This window comes from Giraffa tippelskirchi, chromosome 6 (genome assembly GCF_054371585.1).
Source record: "Giraffa tippelskirchi isolate mGirTip1 chromosome 6, T2T-mGirTip1v1.2.pri, whole genome shotgun sequence".
Classification (NCBI taxonomy): Eukaryota; Metazoa; Chordata; class Mammalia; order Artiodactyla; family Giraffidae; genus Giraffa; species Giraffa tippelskirchi.
The window spans coordinates 96418283-96442460 of NC_137280.1; the positions used below are offsets into that span (position 1 = coordinate 96418283).

Here is a 24178-nt window from a genome sequence, read left to right on the forward strand (position 1 = left end):
AAAAAAAACAGAAGACAAAAAGAAAAAAAAAATGTAGACAAGAAAATCAGATCAATTCAGGAAGCCCGATATGTGACTAAGAAGAGTTCCACAGAGACAGACAAGGGACATCAAAAGTGGAAGAAATCACTAGTGATGTCATCCAAAAAGTTTGCCAGGAATGGAAAACATGACAGAGCCCACCAAATGTTTAGCATCACAGGTGAAAATAGATCCACAGCAAACACACACTGTAAAAGGGCAGGGTGTGGAGAATAAAGAGAAAGATAGAGGGACTTCCCTGGTGGTCCAGTGGCTAAGACTCTGCACTCCCAATGCAGGAGGCTCGGGTTTGATCCCTGGTCAGGGAGCTAGATTCCACATGTCACAATGAAGATTCTATGTGCTGCAACTAAAACCTGATGCAGCCATATAAATAAGAATTTGGGTGGGGAGAGCAGAGGCATCACTTTGCCAACAAAGGTCTGTATAGTCAAGGCTATGGTTTTTCCAATAGTCATGTATAGATGTGAGGGTTGGACCATAGAAAGGCTGAGGGCCAAAGAACTGATAATTTCAAACCGTGATGCTGGAGAAGACTCTTAAGAGTCCCCTGGACAGCAAGGAGACCAAACCAGTCAATCCTAAAGGAAATCAACCCGGAATATTCATTGGAAGGACTGATGCTGGAGCTGAAGCTCCGATCCTTTGGCCACCTGATGTGAAGAGCCAACTCATTGGAAAAGAACCTGATGCTGAGAAAGATTGAGGGCAGGAGGAGAAGTGACGATAGAGGATGAGACGGTTGGATAGCATCACCAACTCAGTGGACGTGAGTCTGAGCAAACTCCGGGAATTGGTGAAGGACAGGGAAGCCTGGCATGCTGTAGTCCATGGGGTCACAAAGGGTCAGACACAACTGAGTGACTGAACAACAAAAACAAAAGCAGTCAGAGAAGATTCTACAAGCTTCCAGAGAGAAAAGAGGAGGGAAAAAAAAAGGGACAAGCAGAAAATGAGGAAGCAGAACAGTTCAGATTGTTTAGCTGTCCAAGACTGGAAGCTGGAAGACCTGAGGCAAGGGACTGTGTACCCCGAGCACTCTGCTACCCAGAGCACTTGTCCTCAGCCAGACCACCAATCACACAGGAGAGTGAAGGAAAACACTTTCTCTGGGAATGCCCAGGGAGTATGAATTCCTAAAACAAAGGCACAAACCAATGAACAGGAAACTTGGACCCAAGAAATTGGAGCTACATCTCAGGAATCCTGGGTGCTAAAGGAAGAGGGGTCAGAGCACAACCAGGCAACAGCTGCTCCTGTTTGGGGTAGTTAGTTCCACTCGAGGAGCTCGGGGAGAGAGAGAGTCATAGACGTACAAAACAAAGGCAACCACTAACTCCAGGAAGAGCAAAGAGCAAATCCTAGAAAATAAAAGTGTTCCTTAGTGGACACTGTTGCACTGTGAACAAAAGTTTCATATAATATAAGCACTGAATATTCATTTAAACAAAAGTCATGATACCTTTATTTGAGAACTTTGGAGAAAGAAATATGCCTCATAGAGTTAAGTCTATTCTTTCGGGAGTAGAAAATCAATAGACAACGAACGTTCTACTGATAATTCCAGAGATGTGTAAACCATTGGGGAGTGAGACACACGGTGTTTTGTTTAAAATAGTTTTTCTTAAGCTTTGTACAGTCTTCAGCACAGAGCCAAAGGTGCTACAAATATTGCTACTATTAATTTTGACAAGAAGAAAACACACATACCCTGAGGGGCCCATTGCTGAGTCCAGGAGCTTTATGTGGTTTGGAAAGCACTTGAGAACTTCCTGTGTGCCATGAACAGCAACATATTTCATTTTTTTTCTTTTAAATATTTATTTACTTGGCTGCACTGGGGTATTACTTTACTGGCATATGGGGTCTAGTTCCCTGACCAGGGATGGAACCTGGGCCCCCTGCATTGTGAACCCCAAGTCTTAGCCACTGGACCACCAGGAAAGTCTCCACATTCAATTTAATTGATGAGGAGTGCACTTATAGGATCAAATAGATTAGAAAATGTGCCTACACTATAAGAAAATAAAGACAGAGAGAGACCACAGGTCAGCAAACTACAGCCTACTTACCCACCATCTAGCGTGCATCATCTGATTTTGTGCATCCCGGGAGCTAAAAATGGTTCTTTACATTTTTAAATGGCTGGGGAGAAAGCCATATTGCATGATGCATGAATAGTACATGAAGCTGAAATTTCAGCGTCCATAAGTAACATTTCTTTGGAAGGCAGCCATACCTGTTTTCTTTCCCTCGTGTTCTCTCTCTCTACGGCGGCTTCCACGCCGCCACGGCAGAAATGAGTAGTTGAGACTTGCGGCTCTTGGGATTTCCCTGGTGGTCCAGTGGCTAAGGCTCAGGGCTCCCAATGCAGGGGGCCCAGTTTCGAACCCTGGTCAGGGAACTAGATCCCACAGGCTGCAACTAAGACCCAGTGCAACCAAAACATATACACAGTAAAAAAGAAGAAAAGACACATGGCCCTTGATGGAGAGTTTGCTGACTCCTGCGTTAGAGCACTAGGGTAGGGGACAGGATGCAGAGGATCAGGGTGGGATCCTGGAGCAGGGGCAAGTCTCTGGGTAGCTTGTGGGTCACCCGCTCTTCCTCTAAGTTTACCCTCTAGCATGATTCTGTTGTTCTTTTGTGCTGAGAAAGCCTACCCCATGCCAGGCTCCAGAGATAAATGATTGCCCAGGCCACAGCCAGCCTCTGCCCTTGCTCATGGAGCCTACACTCTATCAAGGAGAGCAAGGCAGATCCCAGGTAACTGACAAGAGCGAGTGAGACAGGGTAACAGGCAGTAATCAGGCTTGGATGGTGGGCGGCCTCTCTGGGTGGTTGGGAAGGGTCTCTTGGAGCCATTGTTGGAAGTGCTAAGAAGGAGCCTGCCTTGCGAAGAGCTTGGGGGAGCACGTGCTAGGAGGAGAAAGTAGCATGTGCAAAGGCCCCGGGGCTGGACAGTGCCGGACCATCTGAGGAACAGGAGAGAGATGCAAGCAGAGGTGACAGTGGCCTCACCAAGCTGTGGCCAGGAGCTGGGTTTCACGAGCACAGCTGGCACCCGGGGAGGTTCCTGGCTTGTTTGGCTGCATTGGGTCTTAGCTGTGACATGTGGGATCTTCATTGTGTCACACAGATATCTTTGTTGCGGTGCATGGACTCTCTAGTTGTGGCGAGCGAGCTCAGTAGTTGCAGTACAAGGGAGGGCTTAGTTGTTCCACGGCATGTGGGCTCTTAGTTCCCCGACCAGGGATCAAACCTGCATCTCCCCCACTGCAAGGCAGGTTCTTAACCACTGGGCACCAGGGATGTCCCCAGGGGAGGTGTTAAGCCAGGAAGTGATACGGACCCAGGCTACACATGTTGAACCCACAAGCATGGCTGGGAAATGAGGTGCCCGGCTCCACTTCTGGTACCAGGAAGACAGGACAAGGGACTGGGGAAGAGCAGGGAGCCTCTCCCATTAAAGGCAGATCCGCCTAAAGCTCACCCAGGCACACTCGAGAGGCCCTTCCTTGGACCAGGCAGGAGTGGCCCAGTGGCCTGCACTCCAGTTGCAAAGCATTTTTCCTCGAAAGAAGGGAGCATTCCCGTGCTGAATCCCCACGTCCCCTGGCAGGGAGAGAAAGCTAAATTTAAAGGTGTGCTAACTGGGGCAGTCCAATCCAGTGTGTGCTCCAGCTGCAGATCAGCTGGGTACCCGGCAACTCGGCCATCCCCACATCTGGCAGCAGCTGGCCCTCCACATCCAGGGAGCTCTTATAGGTTCATTCTATTTGGGGGGTCTACCATGTGCCCCACACCTTGCTGGGCAGTCAATGTGTAGGTCCTGGAGCTGGACTGGCCTGGGTTCAAAGCTCCTATGTCCCAGGGTGGGCTTCCCAGGTGGCTCAGTGGGTAAAGAATCCACCTGCAATGCAGAAGACATAGGAGATGTGGGTGGGGAAGATCTTTTGGAGAAGGGCATGGCAACCCCCTCCAGTAGCCTTGCCTAGAGAATCCCATGGACAGAGGAGCCTAGCAGGCTACAGTCCATGGGGTCACAAAGAGTCTGACATGATTGAGCACCCTCTGAGCCTCAGCTTTCTTGTCTGCAAAATGGGTCCAATAAGAGCACTCACATCACAAGTAACAGGCACTGCTCACTAGCTCGTCTCTCCCCAGTATTCACTGGCTTTTAAAATACATTTTGGGACTTCCCTGGTGGTCTAGTCATTAAGAATCTGCCTGCCAGTGCAGGGACACAGGTCCGATCCCTGATCTGGGAAGTTCCCACATGGTGTGGAACAACGAAGCCTGTGTGCCACAACTACTGAAGCCCAGGCACCCCGGAGCCTGTGCTCCACAACAAGAGAAGGCACCTCAGCGAGAAGGCCTTGCACCACAACAAAAAGTAGCCCCACTCACTGCAACCACAGAAAGCCCACACACAGCATCAAAGACCGAGCACAGCCAAAAATAATTAAATATTTTTTTAACTGTGTTCTGAGCACCTCCTCTGAATCAGGTACTGAGGCCACAGCAGTGAAGGACATCATCTAAAAGCTCTGCCCTCACAGGGCTGATGTTCTAGAGAAGATGCAGCCAGTAAACAAGGTCTATGTTCCTTCTGCCCATGGTGGTTCTACAGGGCTTCAGGGGGAGAGGGTGTGAAGTGTCAGTGGGCTGAAATATTCTGTGGGGTTCTGGAAGGTGGGGTACATCTGGGGAAGTGTCCCAGGCAGGAAGCATAGGAATGCAAAGGCCCTGAGGTGGGACCAAGCCTGGGAGTTTTGAGGAAGAGGAGACCAGTGCCTCACCTTGGTGGAGCTGATCGTAATCCCAACTGGTGTGTAACATGAAGTGCCTGTCACATGACACACAGTGTTCCTTGTTGTTGTTGTTGTTCAGTTGCTCAGTCGTGTCTGACTCTTTGCAACCCCATGAACTACCTCATGCCAGGCTTCCCTGTCCTTCACTATCTCTCGGAGTTTTTTCAAAGTCATGTCCATTGAGTCTGTGATATCCAACCATCCCATCCTCTGTCTCCCCTTCTCTTCCTGCCCTCAATCTTTCCCAGCATCAGATTCTTTTCCAATGAATCGGCTCTTATCAGGTGGCCAAAGGATTGGAGCTCCAGCATCAGTCCTTCCAATGAATATTCAGGGTTGATTTCCTTTAGGATTGACTGGTTTGATCTCCTTGCAGTCCAAAGGCCTCTCAAGAGTCTTCTCCAGCACCACAATTTGAAACCATCAACTTTTCGGTGCTCAGCCTTCTTTATGGTCCAACTCTCACATCTGTACATGACAACTGGAACAACCATAGTTTTGACTATACAGACATTTGTCAGCAAAGTGATGTCTCTGCTTTTTAATACAGGTCTAGGTTTGTCATAGTTTTTCTTCCAAGAAGCAAGCGTCTTTTAATTCCATGGCTGCAGTCAGCATCTGCAGTGATTTTGGAGCCCAAGAATATAAGATCTATCACTGTTTCCATTGTTTCCTCATCTATTTGCCATAAAGTGATGGGACCAGATGCCATCATCTTAGTTTTTTTGAATGTTCAGTTTTAAGCCAGCTTCTTCACTCTCCTCTTTCACCCTCATCAAGAGGCTCTTGAGTTCCTCCTCACTTTCTGCCATTAGAGTGGTATCATCTGCATATCTGAGGTTGTTGATGGGAGGGGTAGTCAAACTACAACAGTGAAAATAGAAAGATAAGAAAGGTGAAGAACAGTGAGATTTGGACGAGGAAAAGAAAAGCTTTTGGAGGGGGACAGGGTGGATCCATCAGGGCTTCTCTGTGGCGAGCAAGGAAAGTCAGCGCCACCTGACCCAGTGGGTGGAAGGTATATTTAGCAGCTCATGGAAGGGAACACCCAAGAGTTCCTTCTTCTCTAGCTGGGTTTAAGGCAACCCAATCTGACTCACCAGTTCCACATCATAGAATCCATTCATCTCAACACCCAACTTCTGGTCCCATTTTCCATATTTGTTGTTGTTCAGTCGCTCAAAGAGTAGTGCCTGACTCTTTGCAACCCCATGGACTGAAGCACGCCAGGCTTCCCTTCCTTCACCATCTCCCAAAAGTTTGCTCAAACTTTTGTGACTTCCTTTGAGTCGGTCTGAAGCCTCTAATAAGCAAAGACCAGCTTCCAACATGAGGCAGAGCATAAACTCCAGGCATGGCTGGATCCAAGCATTTTAATTCTTCTCAAGGGAGTCAGTCTCTTTCTCTGCTTCTCCTGGCCTGGTTCCTTCTCAGGCAGGCTGATGGGCTCAGTCACCATGGTCAGGTCCACGCCCATCACACAGCGAGAAGAGATGGCTAGTGCTATGTGCTTTCAGGGCATGGAAGTGGGTTGGGGTTGCTCTGAGACAAGTAGGGACATCTAAGAGAGCATTGTAAAGATGGAGAGAACTGGGGGTGCCAGCCAGACAAGGGCAAGGACATTCCAGGCAGAGAGGACAGCAGGAACAGATGCTTGCAAACTCCTGTGGTTCAGTGCTGCCAGACTGCTGGGTAGTTGGTGGGAGAAGGAGGTGAGACCTGGGAGGTCAGCTGGAGGCTGAACACAAGAGCCCTGAATGCCAGACTGAGCGCTTTAGGCTCTGCCCTCAGGCAATGGGGAGTTCCAGAGGGGTATGGAGCAAAGGAGGGCCACAGTCACACATCCATCCCTTGTCTGTGCAGTAGAAGGTGGAGGACTACAAGGAGGAAACCTGGAGGAGCCGAAGGAGCAGTGAGGGGGCTTCTGTGTCACAAAACTGCACCACAGGGCTTGCCTGGGTGGGGGAGGAGGGCCAGAGAATTTCTGGAATCAAGTCGACAGGATTGGAATCTGGAGGGTGAGGAGCCCGCGACTGGGGATGTCTAGGGATGTGATCCATGATGTGGCTACCCACTGGCTTCAGGCAGGTAGAAGGCAGGAGGCAGGAGACACTGGTATGGCCACCCTGGGGGCTGGAAGGACATCTTTGTGATTCAAGGTGGTCAATTCTTGGATGCCTCCAGGGACGGGGAGCTCACCCCTTATGTAGCTCTGACCCACATAAACTATGGACTCAAATCTGTCCCCCTTGAGTCAGGCACTGCCCCGCACCCCATGCCCATGCCACGGGGGCCTCCTCTTCCCAGGCCAGCCCTTGTTGATAAGGGGGCACTTGATGGTGTTTGCTTAAGACTCTCCTTCTCCAGTCTCAGCACCTCTGGTTTCTCTGGTAGGGTCATCTTTCAGGGGAGGGCCTCACAGAGCATGGGACAAGGACCCAGTCCCAGGGAAGATGGAGATGTTTCTCCGACACAAAGGGTCACGGTTTTGCAGAGGGAGATAGCAGACCCATTCAACCTCCTCCCATTTCTCTGGTGGCATCAAGGAGAAAGGCTCCGTGGGGTGCCAGGGCACCAGGGAAGTCGTAAGCACAGGCTGTGCTGAGGGGAGCAGGCAGCCCTCCCTTCTGCGCCTGGGCCTGCCACAGTGGCTGGTGTGACTCTAACAGTGCTGCTGTGTTTCCGCTGTGGCCACTTTGACGCTGAGCTGCTATTTTGGGCAAGTGATGATGGTTTGCCATATACGGTTGGCCCCCAGTGACCCCGCTGAACGCTAGCTGCAGGGTCCCCAGCCCCTTGGTCCAGAGCAGTGCCCGTGGCTGGGAAGTTGGCAGGAGGAGGGGGCACCTGGGACAATCCCACAGCCAGATCCACGCAGCCCAGAGAGCCGGATGAGCAGGAAACCTCTTGGCAAACTGCCAGTATTAGTACATTACACCACCACAGAGAAAGACGCCCCCTCTCTCGCTCCCCTCCTGCCTGCTTCCTTCACCGGGAATAACCTTTGGCAGGTTCGAGGATCCCCTTCTGGAATGTTCCCCTTGGACTTGCTGTTTCCTGTATAGCCTGTATGGGATCACACAGTTTGTTTTCTATAACATTCTGGTAAGTGGTGGTTGTTTCTGACAACCGGAGATTTTAGCATTTTCTTATACATAGTTTCCTAGTTTGGGGTGCATAATATTGCATGATAATTGAATATCTCTAATTCTTGTTGTGTGCTTAGCTGCTCGTCGTATCCGACTCTCTGCCACCCCGTGAAGTGTAGCCCAGCAGGCTCCTCTGTCCATGGGATTTTTCAGGAAAAAATACTGGAAGGGGTTGCCATTTCGTCCTCCAGGGAATCTTCCTGACCCAGGGATTGAACCCACTTCTCCTGTGTCTCCTGCTTTGCAGGCAGATTATTTATCCTCTGACCCATTGGGGAAGCCCCTAATTCTTGTCATTGGGCCTCTATTCCCAGAAATCACATGACATCTTGGTGCACAGACACTTAGACTTTGGGGTACCAGAAAATTAAATTCTGGGCAGGTTGGTGCATCACCCTCCTAAGGTCAGCTTCATCCTTGACCTCACGGACTCATCCACTCATCCATCAGAAAGTATTTGAAGTAGCTCACAGAGGAAAGGCTGAGGGCTGGGCCCCCAGGCCTTCAGATGCTCAGGGAACTGCCTCCTGAGTCGGAAGCTGGTGCTGCCTGACCCTACAGAGGAGGATATCCAGGCATGAGCTGGGTTGGCCTTGGGGAGACCCAGTGTTGCTCTGACAGGAGGCCTCCAGTTCCAGGCTATGTTTTTCTCTTCAGTCTCAATTCTCCCTTAATTTCAAGGATGATGATAAGAATTTTCATAGTGGTTGACATTTTGAGGGCTTTCTTTGTGACGGGCACCAACAGCTCTTTCCTAGGGCCGGGTACTGAAATGAGACTCTTGTTAAAGTTGGCTGAGGGCGTTGGAGTCAGAAGGGTCCACTGTGTTGTCTGGGCTCTGAGACTTGCTTACCTGCCCGGACGGGAAGCTCTCTCCTTCCCCTCCCTGTGCCGGCGCTGCCCTCGCTCCGGGAGGCGTGGATTCCGGGAACGCGCGGGTTGCTCACCCCGCGGCGCCAGGCCGGGAAGTGGCGTGGATCTCGAGAGCGCCGCCGGCCCCCGCCGGGCCGCGCGAGAGGCGCCGGGGGCCCTGGAGGTGGGGCGGGGAGGGGCCACCGGTGGCAGCGGCGCGCGGAGCAGACTGCAGTGCGGCCGGCGCTAGGACCCGCGGGGGCCGCTCAAGCTGCCGCGCCTCCCGCTCCCCCAACCCCGATCCCAGCCCTCCCCCCACAAAATGAGGAAACGCAGCAACTTGCTCCAAGTTGTGCAGCCGGGACCGCCTCGGGGTGCGCAGCCGGCGCGCGGGGGCCCTCCTGGGGGCGGGCACGGAGTACGGCCCAAGGGCGACCCCTGAACAGGTGAGAGCGCCGGAGAGGATAGTGGGGAAAGACCGTAGGACAGTTGGGGGGGGGGGCCCAAGGGCTAGCGGGTGGGGGGATGCTGAGCAAGCGCGGGAGGGGCCAGTGTGCGAGCGCAAGCTGGCGCGTCCGGGGCGTGCGGCCGGTACGCGGCTGGGGCGGGTATGGTTGGATGCGCCCAGGAGTCGGGTGGGGTGGTATTTTTGTGGGTGCGGGTATGCGCGTCTGCAACCCCTGGGTGTGTGTATCCGCGCGTCCACGTGGAGGGATGTGCGCGCGTGTCTCTGCGCTGCGTGTGCGCGGCCCTGCGTGTAGCCCTACGTGCCCGGGTGGCCCAGCGTGTGGCGCCCAGGTGTTCAAGTGTGGGTTGAGGGGGGGCGGCACACACGTTTCCGAATGTCTGCGCGTGTGTTCACACGTGTAGACGTGTGTGCACAACTGTCTCTAGGAGAAACTGCTTTTGCTTGCATACCCGCGTGCCTGTGGGTACCTGTGTCCACCTGTGTCCAAGCCCTGTGTGTTTCTGTGTGTTCTCGTGTGTACATGGATCAGTATGCGTGTGAGTACACAGAGGGCTGGGGATTTCTGGGGGCAGAGACTCACTCGTCCCCACCTGTCCCACTGCTCCGGCCACCTGGTGGGATCCGTGGGGAAAACAGGGGACAGACATGCCCCCACCCCAGCAACAGTGAGGGACTTTGTGTTTCCGTCCTCGGTTGGGGAGTGGGGGTGGGGGTGGGAGGGCGGATCAGAGACCCAGCCGGCAGCCAGAGGAGCCCAGCAGGGCGGCACTGCCGGGCCTCACCCCCGCCAGGGTCAGAGATTCTCGAGAATGACCTTGAATCATCCTCTGTTTCCTCATCGTTCCCCTGCCTACTTTACCAGAAAAGAGGAAGAACCAGGCTCTGTTTAGTGGCTCCAAGCGCCCCAGTGTGGGCTCCTGGGGCCTGAGCCAGGCCCTTGCCACTCACTCTGAGCCTGCTCTGTGCCTCAGTTTCCCTTTGGGGATGACGGCACAGCTGGGCTCCATGCTAAGGAACTCTCCCAGGGAAAGACCACCTCCCCTGAGGGGCTTGGGGAGCCAGCGCCTTGGGCCCCCCACAACCCCTGGGTGGGGGGGCCTCCCGACCGTCGCCTCCACCTGGTCCAGGCTGGAAGCAGCAGTCACGGCCCCTGGGCCCCCAGCCTGGCTTGAATCTGAGCTCTCCAGCTGGTCTCTGCCCCTCCCCAGGGAAGCCCTCGCTTCCTCCACGCCTGGCACCCCTCACCCATCTCAGCCAGGATGCCAACGGTGAGTACTCCCAACTGGGTGCCTGGGCCTAGGCCCTTCCTCTCCTCAGTCCACAGGAGCTCAGCTCCATGGGGCTGGAGGGTGGGGGTGGAGGTGGGGGACCATCTGACCCGTGTCCCCTTAGGCGGGGTCCACAGGTCTTTTTCTGTCACTTGGTGTTTTTTCCCACTCTTTCCTCCCATCTTCTGCCCCGGGCAGTCCCTCCGTTTGTGACTCCGTTTCCTCTACTGGGTGCTCTGCACACCTCCCACCCCCATCTCCTCTCTCCTGTGTTCTGTTCTTGGTCTCTGCCTCAATACAGTCTTTCTCTCTCCTCTGGACCCCACCCCCACCCCACCATCTCTCTCATTTCCCCCTCTGGCCACTACCCCCCAGAGGCGCTGGGCCCCTGGCACCCAGTGCATCACCAAATGTGAGCACACGCGCCCCAAACCCGGGGAGCTGGCCTTCTGCAAGGGCGACGTGGTCACCATCCTTGAGGCCTGCGAAGTGAGTAGGGGGGAATGTGTTTGGCGAGAGGGGGTGCTCCTCCAGGGAACATCTCCCGCCACCGACCGCTGGATCCCTCCTGGCAGAACAAGAGCTGGTACCGTGCCAAGCACCACACCAGCGGGCAGGAGGGGCTGCTGGCGGCGGGGGCGCTGCGGGAGCGCGAGGCCCTCTCGGCGGACCCCAAGCTCAGCCTCATGCCGTGAGTCGTGGGGAAGCGCCCCCGCGATGCGGGTGGGGTCAGCAGGGCCCGGCCAGCCCCGCCCAACCCGCCCTTCCACCGGCTGCAGGTGGTTCCATGGGAAGATCTCAGGCCAGGAGGCGGTTCAGCAACTGCAGCCGCCCGAGGACGGGTTGTTCCTAGTGCGGGAGTCGGCACGGCACCCTGGTGACTACGTGCTGTGCGTGAGCTTCGGCAGCGACGTCATCCACTACCGCGTGCTGCACCGCGACGGCCACCTGACCATCGACGAGGAGGTCTGCTTCTGCAACCTCATGGATATGGTGGAGGTGCGGCCGCCCAGGCCCCCTAGTGCAGAGATGTAGGGAGGCCAGGCTTCAGCCCGTCCCAACAGCTGGGTAGACATGGGACCCCCCACCAGAGGCTCATGCTCCCCAACGTGGACAAGAAGGTGCTGGTCCCTGGACCACCGACCCTACAGATAGTATGAGTCCTCCAGGTCCCCCCATCTCCAGGGACTGGGGTGACTCCTCCAGGGACACCCAGGAACCTCCAATTTGACACCAGTCCCAAGACACACACCCCCATCCTCCTGTTTCCTCCTCTGCATCCTTTCCTGTTCCCATGGAAACCAGCCTAAAGAGTCCTGTGGGAACCCACCCCCTCTTTTCCTCCCCAGCACCCACCCACCCCTCCCCAGAACCCCCTGGGAAGGGGATGGGAGGCAGGGGCTCACTGGATGAGGGGGGTCGCACTCACGGCTGCCTCTGCCCTGCCCCACCCGCTGCAGTATTACAGCAAGGACCAGGGGGCCATTTGCACGAAGCTTGTGAGACCGAAGAGAAAGCAGGGCACCAAGTCGGCGGAGGAGGAGCTGGCCAAGGGTAGGGGGCCCCGCCCTTCCTGCCTGAGTGGGCCTGGCCTGGGGAGGCAGGGCACATAGCCAAGGCTGCCTCACCTGAGTAGGTCACAGTGCCAGGCTCTGCAGGCGGAAGACCTGGGTGCTCTTGGGCCGGGTGGGGCACGCCTGCACACACCCATCAGCACACTATCCATCTATTTCCCACACCAGCTGCTTTCCCTTGTTTCATCATCCTTCACCTGAGTCAGAAACCCTGGGCAGATCCTCGATGCCACCCCGCCCCTGGCCCCCCACCCTCCCACAACCCCTCCATGGCCAAGTTCTATTAACACCAGTTTAAATCTGGCCCCTCCCTGTCTAAGTGCCCTCACCCTGGCCCAGCCTTGGCCCATCAGACCACTTCCTCCCTGAGGGGGTGGTCCCCCTTCCTCCCAAACCCTGTGGCCTCGGAGGCAACTTTCTACGGGAAAATCCACCCACATCACTCCCATGTCTAAAGGGGGGAGGCCAGGAAGCTCCATTGCCTTCTAAAACCTTCCCTTGTGGCTGAGCTATCTTTCCTGCTTCATCTACGAGGCCCTTCTTTTCCACATGCCCCTGGGGTTGTGTGACTCTGCACTTACCCTCATGCCTCTGGACTGTTGTGCATTCTGTTCCCCTCACCTGAAATGCTTTTCCCGCCCTTGAGTAGTGAGATGTCCCACATTCAGAGCAAGCACACCCTGCCCTGGCCACCCCACTTTGAACCTGGTGATCGTGGCTGTCTCCTTGGAAATGTCTTGGGGATGACACCCGGGTGGAGGCTGGTGTCACTGTGCCTGACCGTATCCAAGGGCTGGTGATTTTAAGAGGGGATTTTTTGGAGAAGAGGAGGAGACCTACAGAGCCTGACAGAGGACAATGCAGGGATTGGGAGAACACAGGCGTGCTAGACAGAAAGATCAGGGAGGCTGGAACAAAAATGATGACTTAAAATATTTATTTTTATTTATTTGACTGCACTGGGTCTTACTTACCACCTTATAGTGTGTTAGTTGCTCAGTCATGTCTGACTCTTTGCGACCCCATGGACAGTAGCCGCCAGGCTCCTCTGTCCATGGGAGTCTCCAGGCAAGAATACTGGAGTGGGTTGCCATTCCCTTCTCCAGGAGATCTTCTCGACCCAGGGATAGAAGCTGGGTCTCCTGCGTTGTAGGCAGATTCTTTACCATCTGAGCTACAGGGAAACTCTTCACTTACCACCTTTCCTGATGGTAAAGAATCTGGCCGTAATGCAGGAGACCCAGGTTCGATCCCTGGGTTGGGAAGATCCCCTGGAGAAGGGAATGGGAACCCACTTCAGTATTCTTGCCTGGAGAATCCCATGGACAGAGGAACCTGGAGGGCTATAGTCCGTGGGGTCGCAGAGAGTCGGATACGACTGAGTGACTAACACTTTCAGGTCTTACTTGTGGCACGTGGGATCTAGTTCCCTGCCCAGGGATCGAACCCAGGCCCCTTGCATTAGGAGCATGGAATCTCACCAGGGAAGTCCCAAGATGGTGACTTAGAGTGCTGGAATATTCTGAGAATGTTCCAGAACCTTTACCAGAAGTTCTGGAAACTTTCCCAGTATCTGTTGTATATTTTGGTCTGTGTATCCCTGGTGGAGGGAGGAGGGCAGAGGGAAAGCACCATAAAGGAAGATTCTGCAGGGTCCTTGGCAGAACACAGTCTCCAGGTAGAAGAGAGAAGGGCCCTGACAGGTGGGCCCTGTTGCTTTCACCACCACCCCCAGCCCGCATAACTGGTACCAGGAGTGTGGTGTCTCAGACGTGGCCATGGGCCACTGCTATGGGAGATAGGGCCTAGTCTCCTGTCAGGTGGAGCCACTGGCAGCCCTCTCACTGGGTCTCCCCTCTACAGCCGGCTGGTTACTGAACCTGCAGCATTTGACGTTGGGAGCGCAGATTGGAGAGGGAGAGTTTGGAGGTGAGCAGGGGACCTAGTGGGGGCTGAAGGAAGGGGGGGCTCCCAGAGATGAATTGACACCTGCATTTGATACCTACTTACCATGCGACTGAGGACACAAAGGCTCCTCTCTATGGAAGGAGGTTCATGAAAGCCAGGATGAGGAGAGAGGTGGTGAGGGCAGGTACCCAGTGGGTGTGAGTGAGTCCTTCACACCCCCTGGACCCTTGCACACTTCTGTTTTATTATTATTTGTGTTTTGGCTGTGCAGCCCGTAGGATCTTAGCTTCCCAACCAGGGATCAAACCTGTGCCCCCTGCATTGGTAGCGTGGAGTCTTAACCACTGGACCACCAAGGAAGTCCCAAATGTTTAAAATTTATGTGTTATTATTATTATTTGGCCATTATACACAGCTTGTGGGATCTTAGTTCCCCATCCAGGGATTGGACCCTTGCACTCAGCAGCGAAATCTCAGAGTCCTAACCACTGGACCACCAGGGGAGTCCCAGGTCCCTCTGTGTCAATGCCATAGCCTGAGGTTATTATCCTGGGAGGTCCTAGGGCTTGGATCAGGACCTTCTCTGGAAAGGGCTGGCGTGCACATGTTTTCTGTCACGTCTGCTCAGCTCTTCCCTTGTTACAGGAAACCAGCCACAGACCACAGGGAGACAAACAGCCAAGGCCACGTGCCAATAAAACTTTATTTATGGACACTGAAGTTGAATTTTGTATCATTTTCATGTCATGAAATAGTCTTTTTTTTTCCCCAACCATTTTAAAATGTAAAAACCCATTGTGAGCTTGCAGGCCTTGCAAAAACCCTTGAGGGGACTAGATTGGGCTCAAGGGCTGGCGTTTGCAGACCCCTGGCTTAGGTGATTATCTTTGCTCCGGGGTCTGGAGCCTGTTGGCTTCCCAGGTGGCTCAGTGGTAAAGAACCCGCCTGCCAATGTAAGAGACGTGTGTTCGATCCCTGCATCCGGAGGAACCCCTGGAGGAGGAAATGGCAACCCACTCCAGTATTCTTGCCTGGAGACTCCCATGGACAGAGGAGCATGGTGGGCTACAGTCCATGAGGTCGCACAGAGTCAGACACAACTGAACAACTGGAGCCTGCCAAGAGGGGTTTCCAGGCCTGGGGACCCGCCACTGCATTGGCCTCTTCCACGGCTCATGTGAGTGGGTATGTGCATGTCTGTCTTGTCTCTTTGGGGTCCTGATCTCCTTCCCACCCCTGCCTGCCCCCCAGCTGTCCTGCAGGGCGAGTACCTGGGGCAGAAGGTGGCTGTGAAGAATATCAAATGTGACGTGACAGCCCAAGCCTTCCTGGACGAGACGGCGGTCATGACGTGAGTCCTGGCTGTGGCAGGGGAGGGCGCCCTAGGGCCAGGGTTCCACCCCACCTTCACCCCATACCCACCTGCCCCCAGGAAGGTGCAGCATAAGAACCTGGTGCGTCTACTGGGTGTGATCCTACATCAGGGCCTCTACATCGTCATGGAGCACGTGAGCAAGGTGGGGCAGGACCCAAGGCGGTGGGGGGAGCAGGGCCGGGGGTTCGGGGTGGGGTGGAAGTGGGGCAGGACCTGAGGGTCGGTTAGGGTGCTGGTGGGGAGGCTGAGCAACCTCCAGCACTCCTAGACCCCGCCCACATCCCCCACAGGGTAACCTGGTGAATTTTCTACGGACACGAGGCCGGGCCCTTGTGAACACCCCACAGCTCCTGCAATTTTCCCTGTGAGTGGGGCTCCAGGGGGTGGCAGGGAAATTGAGGCACGGAGCAGGGAGGAGCCTGGCCTTGGGAGTCTGGCCCATGCATCCCAGCCCCTTGCCCAGCGCCCCCTCCCCCCAGGCATGTGGCCGAGGGCATGGAATACCTGGAAAGCAAGAAGCTGGTGCACCGTGACCTGGCCGCCCGGAACATCCTCATCTCGGAGGACCTGGTGGCCAAGGTCAGCGACTTCGGCCTGGCCAAAGCCGAGCGGAAAGGGCTGGACTCCAGTCGGCTGCCCGTCAAGTGGACAGCACCCGAGGCTCTCAAGCATGGGGTGAGCTCCCTAGTTCCACTATGAGCCCCTGGGCGTGTCTCTGGCCTCTGAACCTCCAAAGGAATGGCTCCACCTCCCCAGTAAGCCCTTGGCCACTAATTGTTCCTTTTAGCCCTCTCTGAGCCTTTGTCTCCTCGATTCTGCAACAGTCTTGGGCTCAGCAAGTGAGAGCAAGAAACACCTTGTTTTTGCACTGAATCTGGGTTGAGGGGTGGGAGGATTCAGGGGCAGGAGCCTATTGGGAGGAGACTACAGAGCGAAAGTCAACCCAGGGGGACTTCCTGGAGGAAGCAGGGGCTGGAGCAGAAGCCCTGAGGGGTCCCTCTCACCCTGATCTCGGGCCCCACAGAAGTTTTCCAGCAAGTCGGATGTCTGGAGCTTTGGGGTGCTGCTATGGGAGGTCTTCTCATACGGCCGGGCTCCATACCCCAAGATGGTGAGCAGAGTCGGGGGGGCTGGGTGGGGAGGTGCTGGGTCCCCTGCTGGTCTAGGGGGTCATGATCCTGACCCCCAGACCACACTGGAGTGGCCTCTGCCCGCAGTCACTGAAGGAGGTGTCAGAGGCCGTGGAGAAGGGATACCGCATGGAGCCCCCCGAAGGCTGTCCTGGGTCCATCCATGCCCTCATGGGCAGCTGCTGGGAGGCTGAACCCACTCGCCGGCCGCCCTTCCGCAAACTGGCTGAGAAGCTGGCCCGGGAGCTACGCAGCGTGGGTGCTTCAGCCCCCAATGGGGGGCAGGACACGGACGGTCCCGCCCTGCCCCGCAGCCAGGAGCCCTGACCCTGCCTGCGGGGCTTCAGGCCCCAGAGGACTGAGAGAGTGGGGGGCTCAGGGTGGGGATGTGGACCAGGCCTGAAGAGGGGCAGAGCTGGTGAGCTGCCTGCCCGGCTCGCATCACAGGGGCAGGCCCATGGCGGGGGCTCCAGGAAGCCCATGGGCACCTCGACCCCAGGAAGCGAACGATTAGCGCCTGGATAAAGACTGGTTCCAAGAACTGGGTGTCTGAGTGTCTCTCTGCTGCCCCTTGTGTCCGCCCTGGGGCCCGTCACTCAGCCTGGGGGCCATCTGCCTGCCCAATGGTCTGCCCACTGAGGGGGCCACCAGGCTGGGAGCTTGCTGCCCCTGAGGGCACATGTTTCCCTGGGTATGCAGCCAGGAGACCCTCCAGGCCAGGGTCACAGCCACCCGAGGATCCACTTGCCATCACCTGCAGGTCCCCCGTCTCCTGCTGTAGCTCTCGGGGTCCCGGGTGCAAAGGACTGTGGGAGAGTTTCAGGGGCCGTGGAGGTCTGAGTCCCCTGTCCTGGCACCCTCTCCTACCCCCGCCTTTCCCCTTGAGAGAGCAAATGGAAGCCCGGATGGGGGAGGGGGGCTGCAAGGGCAGCAGCGTCCCCTCCTGGGGCGCTCCAGGGTGGCTATGTCCTCCACCTGTCACCCCCCAACAGCCTCACCCAGTGATTCAGGGGAACACTCGCTGGGAAAAGCCAGCCGCACAACCTGTCCCAGGGCCCTGTCCATTCTCCAGCAGGGGCTGGGGCTCCTGGCTTGCACCCCCAGGTTCAAATCCTGACTCCACCACTCTGTGGCCCAGGCTCACCGTGACCCAGCACCTCAAACTGAGGGCATGTCTGGGATGAGGGTGTTGGTGCTAAACCCGGGGTGTCCCAGGGAAACTAGGGGGGGTGGTCTCCCTCCCTGCCCCACCCCTGCAGCCTCCTCTGTGATCAGGCATCTTCCGGGGGAGCCATGAGGACCCCAAGGGCTGAGTGCACATAACTGGTGCTCAGTTGTTATGTTATGTGACTGTCAACCACCCCCTCTCTGATGACACTCCCAGATGCTTCAAGGTTGCCTGGAGAGGAGTGTCTGGCCTGTGGGGTGTGGCCCCCACCCCAGGAACCCCTGAGCTGGTGCAGGGATCCCAGGCCACAGCACGGCCTCCCCCCTCCACTGGCCCACCCCTGCCCGAGTTGAGCTGTTCATATGTCTCAAGGTCACACTGGCCTCCTGCAATTCCTCCCCTCCCGGAGCCCCACCAACCCTCTGGCCTCAGTTTCCCCACCAGCACCTGAAGGGGGTTAGTGATTCTTTCTGGGGGAGAAATGCAGGGTGGGAGTCCAGAGAGGCTGAGAGTGGCCTGCCCACCCCCCCCAACCCAATCCAGCTGGAGAAGGCCGCCTGTCACAGTGGCCCCACGCCACCCTGCCCACCCCTAATCCAGCCCTCTAAGCTGACACAGCATCTGGGCCTGCAGCTGCTGGCTAAGTCGCCAAAGCGCCACCCCCTCCTCCCCCACACCTAACACCCTGATCCCTCCTGCACCTCTTAACCCACTGGGGCCAATTAGCTAATTGGGGGCTGAGAATAGAGCAGCTCATTAGTGTTTTAAAGTGATGAAGCAATTAGGGGGATTACCTCCCCTCACCCCCACTCCCCCTCTCCCGAGGCCTGGCTCCCCCTGCCACAATGCCCCAGCCCACCTCAAAGACAGGGCCACTGAGGCCTCACTCACTGCCCCTCCAGCCTGGACTCAGAACTCCTGGAACCTCCCTGTCTGGCTGACCCCTTGGGTGCTAAGCCCCCTGCCCACCCAGCCCCCTCCTCCTCTGAGGCCATTCGCCCCTGCCAGCAGTCCAGGGCCTGCACCTCGGTGCTGTGAGTGTCCAACTGTGCACACATGCACGTGTGAGCACTTATCTCTGTGTATGTCTTCCCCCTACAAAGCCAACATTCTAGAAGGACTTAGTTCTGCTTCCTCTTGCGCTCACTCTCTGGTCCATCCACAGGCCTGGGTCTCCAGCCTCACACCCCTGAGACAACCTCCCTCCCTCCATCCCTCCCGTCCCTCCTTCTGGGCCTCATTTTGCCCCCTGTCACCCCCAGGGCCCCTCCTGTTTTCAGAGCACCCCCAAGCTCCTTGGATTGGGCAGGGGGTTGACCAGTCTCAGGGCGTCACCAAGGTCCTGCTTGGCTCTCAGGCCACTGCCGGAGGGACAGTCCCATCACCCAGCTGTCCCCAGACAGGGGCTGGGTTCACCGGTCTTCTTCCCTCCTTAGACTTTTTCTCCCTAGAACTTTTAAAAATATTTTTATTTATTTGGCTGCACCGAGTCTTAGTTGAGACGTGTGGGATCCAGTTCCCTGAACAGGGATCCAACCCAGGCTCCCTGCATTGAGAGTGCAGAGTCTTAGCCACTGGACACCAGGGAAGTCCCCCCTCCCCCAAAATCTAGCCCTGACCAGGCCTCTAGCCTCCTCCTGGCCTCCCATCTTGCCCATAATACCCATCCAAAATGCCACCTGTGCCCCTCTTATGCTCCACAACCTTCCATGGCTCCCCAGTACCCCCTTCACACCCAGTCTTGTCCAGAATTTACACCCTTGCATTCCATCTCCCATTCTGCTCACCTTCCTTAAAAGAACAACCTTCCCTCCCCTGCTTGAGTTTTCCCACCAGGTTTCTGACATGCTGTATTTTACTTACATAGTTATGGATTATCAGTCTCCCCCACCAGGATGCCAGCTCCAAGAAGTGTGTCTGTTTTGTTCCCTGCTGTGAACAGTACCTGGTATACAGTAAGCGCAAATTTTATTGTGCTTAAATGTTTATTGGGTGACTGAAAAGTGAGCTTCTATTCATACCTCAAAACACAGCTAAAATTCCCCATACTCCTTTGTCCTGGATAGTGCCCAGGGGAACCAACTGGAATTACCTTCACCTCTGGGGACCTCAGCTTCCCCAACTCCCCCTGACATCTGTGAATCTGAGAGGTTCTTTTTCTCACTCCAGATAATAACAAAAGTGGTTAACAGAGGCTAATTTAGTGACTGCTCACTAAGCACTCACTGTTGGCCAATCACCGTATATCTTTCCATCAATGTACTCTCTCATCAGCTCATTGAGTCCCTGTGAGAGTCCCATGGGGTAGGAAGTCCTGTTGCAGCTATTTTACAGCTGGGGAAACTGAGGCTGGGGGAGGGGGAGGCTCTTGTTTATGTTCTAGAGCAAGGTGTGGCAGACCCAGGCTAACGGTGTCCTGCTGCCTGGCACTCCCTCTGTGGCTCAGAGCAAGCAACGCCTGGGCAGGAGGGGCCCCCTCAATTAATCACCTCGCTAATCCTCCTCCCCGCCCGACCCCAACCCCCTCGGGTCTGGCTAGGCCAGGCCAGCAGCAGACAGCGCTGGGCCCACGGGGGCTGTTGGAGGGGCTGCCAAGAGCAGTGAGCACTGGGCAGGTGGGCACAGGTGGGCCTGGGTAGGAGGCAGGAGCACAGACAGCCCCCCAGGGTGGAGAGCTGGGGGGTAGGGAAGCATTCCTTAGGGCAGTGTCCCAGATTCTGCCTTCCTGGGGGTCACAGACACAGAGACAAAGGAAAAGACAGGGAGCTGCAGAGGGAAAGAGAAATAGAGGCAGAGACAGAAAAATAATGAGAGAGAAGGAAGTGGAGACAGAGGGAGGTCGTCTGAGATGCACAGAGAGGCAGAGGGAATGCAGGACCCAGTGGAGGGAGAAGCCCCTCCATATCTGACCCCAGACCCAGCAAGGGGCAGGGAGCTCCCCCGCCCTCCCCGGCCACCATCCCTCCTGTCTCACCGCCACCTGTCCCGCTGCCTTCCTGCCAGGTGGGGGCAAGGAGGAGCCATGTTCCTGAGCCCAGGTGAGGGGCCGGCGGCTGAGGGTGGGGGGCCAGGGCCCGGAGAGGAGGCCCCCAAGAAGAAGCACCGGAGGAACCGCACCACCTTTACCACATACCAGCTGCACCAGCTGGAGCGGGCGTTCGAGGCCTCCCACTACCCGGATGTTTACAGCCGTGAGGAGCTGGCAGCCAAGGTGCACCTGCCCGAGGTGCGCGTGCAGGTGAGGGTACCCCCTAACCACCCTGAGGCAGCCAGTGCCAGAGATGGACCCTCCCAGCACAAGGCAAGGCTTCCCAGAGGAGGGGATGTGGGACTGGGGACTTAATGTTTGAGTAGGAGTGTGCCAGCTAGAAAGGAGAAAGGGCATTTTTCTAGGCATCCAGAACAATGAGTGCAAAGATGTGCAGGAGTTAAATTGGAGGCATTTCTACTGAGCAAGGTGTTGAGGCAGGTGGAAGGGGAGGCAGAGAAAGCTGGTGAAGCCCCTCAAAGGCCAAACTCAGTAGCTGGAACTTCATGCTGAGGGCCAAGGTAGACCAGGGAGGAGGCAGAGGAGCCTGAGGGAGCCTGGGCAAGGGAAAGGCAAGGAGAACCTGGACTCAGAAGACTTCGGGACTGATCTAATGGGGGCCAAGAGGCAAAGATCTTGCTCTCAGAACAGTCATCTCCTCGGGGTAGGTAACAATGCATGTTGGCATCACAAGGGGAAGGAATCAGGTCAGAAAACAGACAGAACCCTGACGGGCTGGGAGACCCAGGGAGGGAGAGCGGCCTTGCCTGGCGCCCACCAGCCACCTCTGACATGGGAGTACCTCTCTTGCTGCCTCCAGGTGTGGTTCCAGAACCGCCGGGCCAAGTGGCGCCGCCAGGAGCGTCTGGAGTCAGGCTCCGGGGCCATAGGAGCCCCAAGACTCCCCGAGGCCCCAGCACTGCCCTTTGCCCGCCCTCCCACCATGCCACTGTCCCTGGAGCCCTGGCTGGGCCCAGGGCCCCCAGCTGTGCCAGCCCTCCCGCGCCTCCTGGGCTCAGGCCCAGGATTGCAGGGCTCCTTTGGGCCCCATGCCTTCAGTCCAGCCTTCGTGGACGGCTTCACCCTGGAGGAAGGTTCCCTGCGGCTGCTGGCCAAGGAGCACGTGCAGGCTCTGGACAGGGCCTGGCCGTCGGCCTGAGTCTGGTGCCTGCCCAGCCCCTCCTGCTCGGCCTGTCCATGGCCACCCACACCAAGTCCCCCACCCACCACCACCTACTTACCCTGCCTTGCAGGGTTAACTGGCACCTGACTTCAAGGTGGCAGCCAGAGGTGCCCAGCCAGGGTGGGGGTCCCTGGCCTAGTCTCCAGGGAGCTGGTGCCCTCTTGGGGCTTCAGTCTCCCCATCTGTCAAATGGGCGTGTGTGGGGTGGATTCTGAGGTTCTTAAGACTAAGGCTGTAACCAGGAGCCACAAGGATGTTAATTCTGAGTTGATGATTCTAAATCCTTCTGCCTGCTCCTAATCTTTCAACAGCAGGGCCACCCTGAGAGATAACAAGTAACAGCTGCAGCAGTTCACATTCAACTGCCCCCTTTCACTGTGCGCTCCCAGCGTGCCCATCACTTTACCCCAAGGTGGCATGGCCATCAGCCCCATGTTACAGGGGAAGAAACTGGGGCCCAGAGAGGGACAGCCAGTTTCCTGAAGCCACAGAGCCAGTAGGGGTAGAGCTCTTTTTAAGCTCATTGCCTGACTCCATCACCCCAGGCACCTAGAACCCAGGCCGGGCACTAATAGGGCGCTCCCAGGTAGAAGCAGCTGACACTGGGTGAACAGTCGATCTTTGCTCCCCCCAGTTATCAGAGCATGGCTTGTCTCTCATCAACTACAGCCCCCATCACATCTCCCAGCCCACTGAGGGGTGGCTGGGGCCCTGGTAGCAAGACAAGCGTTCATTCTGTCCAACCACGTCCCCCTAGGGCTCACAAAGGCATGATGGCCACCCTTGCCGGGGTTCAGCTGGACTCCAGGACAAGGAGGCTAGCTGGGCTGGGGGTGTGTGGCCCAAGTGCCCACGTCAGGGCACCTCCCTGTGGGATGGGACGAGTCAGGACAGGAGAGTGTATGGTCGTGGGGACATGGCAGCACCCCACTCGCTCTAGGCTCTGGCCAGGAAGTGACCACAGGTGCTAGGAAATTCCAGGAATGTCACTTCCAGGCTGCTCTCAGCTGGCCTGCTTACCTCCCACCTCAGAGGGCACCTCCATGAGAACCCCAAAGGCCCCTGTGCTGTTTACACTGCGGCAGACAGGCCAACCATCCCCCCAATCATTCATCCACCCATTCCAACTTACAAGGACACAACAGTGAACAAAGCAGAGAAAAACCCCTGCCCTCCTGGAGCTGCCACTCCAGTGGGAGAGACCAGAGCCCTAATTTTAAAAATAAATAAGTTAAACATGAAACACCTGCTGGTGGTTAAGTGCTTGGGAGAAAAATAAAGCCAGGAAGGGCAATCGGGAGCATGTGGAAGGGCTGCAGTTTAACAGGGTGGTCGGCACCACCAGAGCAAAGGTCTGGAGATAAAGAGGGAGCCCTGAGGACATAGTGGAGGCGGGGAGAGACCCAGGCAGAGGGCCCAGGGGAGCACCATGCCTGCCATGTTGGAGGAGCAGCCAGGAAGCCTGTGGCCGTTACAACTTTGGTTTTCACTCAGAGCTGTGGGGACCCGCGCGGGAGTTGCGATGATGCACCCGCCCAGCGGGGCTGCAGGGAGGGCAGGTGAGCTGTAATCCGCTTGGCAGAGTCTACCTAAGAGGATGAGGGCTCTCGTTTTCCTGGGACCAGACAGAATTAGCCTCAGGGACCCTGCCTCGCCCCACCTGCCCAGCTCTGGAGGAGTTTGGAGGGTGAGAGCGCCCTGGTCCAGCCCCCTAAGCAGTGTATGCCGCCCCAAACCCAGGTATCTTCCCAGGAGAGGGCACGGCTGTACCACTGGGAGTGGCCCCTGGCACCATGTGTGTGTCCTTCAGCCTCCTCTAAGCTGGTGGGCACCAGTGGGGGTGGTCAGAAGGATGGTGGGTAGGCCCAGGTTCCTTGGCTCAAGTGACTGGCCAACAGATAACCCCTGTGACCCTGGCAGAAAGGAAAGAGAAGTCCCTTCCCTCTGGCTGGGTTTGCTGAACTGGGTATGGGGTGTCAGTCAGAAGTCCTGGGGCCACCCAGGACCTACCCACTGGAGTTAAAAGGTCTCAGAGATGGACAGCACCTCACAGCTGAACACTGAAGCACCTGGATCCAGCCATGCCTAGCCCTGGACATTTCCATTCCTGAAGCTCACAAAGACTCTCTTCTGCTCTGGATGATGTGGCTCGGGTATGAGTCCAAGCCCACCGCAATCCAGGCAAGCCTGGCTCAAAAAATCTCCCCCTTGAGGACAG

At 56.3% G+C, this 24178-nt stretch overlaps 2 protein-coding genes across 7 annotated transcripts; both read left to right on the forward strand.

Annotated features, from left to right (window-relative positions):
• Positions 1-9090: 9090 nt before the first annotated feature.
• Positions 9091-17122, forward strand: MATK (megakaryocyte-associated tyrosine kinase). Of its 6 annotated transcripts, none has more exons than XM_081495607.1 (14): positions 9091-9303; positions 9752-9862; positions 10454-10594; positions 10970-11083; positions 11170-11285; positions 11374-11593; positions 12055-12148; positions 14032-14097; positions 15328-15427; positions 15509-15593; positions 15742-15815; positions 15931-16126; positions 16476-16562; positions 16669-17122. In XM_081495607.1, exons 3-14 carry the CDS (start codon positions 10586-10588, stop codon positions 16906-16908), a joined length of 1401 nt encoding a protein of 466 aa, XP_081351733.1. In that variant the 5' UTR covers positions 9091-9303; positions 9752-9862; positions 10454-10585; the 3' UTR covers positions 16909-17122. The 6 variants fall into 6 exon arrangements, with proteins under 6 accessions (XP_081351733.1, XP_081351730.1, XP_081351731.1 ...); XM_081495604.1 differs by having other exon boundaries at positions 10535-10594; XM_081495605.1 differs by having other exon boundaries at positions 10535-10594; positions 15509-15584.
• Positions 17123-19721: 2599 nt separating this feature from the next.
• Positions 19722-21936, forward strand: RAX2 (retina and anterior neural fold homeobox 2). Its single transcript, XM_081499771.1, has 2 exons — positions 19722-20987; positions 21598-21936. Exons 1-2 carry the CDS (start codon positions 20598-20600, stop codon positions 21934-21936), a joined length of 729 nt encoding a protein of 242 aa, XP_081355897.1. The 5' UTR covers positions 19722-20597.
• Positions 21937-24178: the final 2242 nt, after the last annotated feature.

Excerpts from the sequence above, each read along its gene's own strand:
- MATK (XM_081495604.1), top strand. Across the intron at positions 11,286-11,373 it reads CCCAAGCTCAGCCTCATGCC|GTGGTTCCATGGGAAGATCT; the intron begins GTGAGTCGTGGG and ends CACCGGCTGCAG. Across the intron at positions 15,594-15,741 it reads TCATGGAGCACGTGAGCAAG|GGTAACCTGGTGAATTTTCT; the intron begins GTGGGGCAGGAC and ends CATCCCCCACAG.
- RAX2 (XM_081499771.1), top strand. The coding sequence starts at position 20,598 with ATGCACAGAGAGGCAGAGGGAATGCAGGACCCAGTGGAGGGAGAAGCC. Across the intron at positions 20,988-21,597 it reads TGCCCGAGGTGCGCGTGCAG|GTGTGGTTCCAGAACCGCCG; the intron begins GTGAGGGTACCC and ends TGCTGCCTCCAG.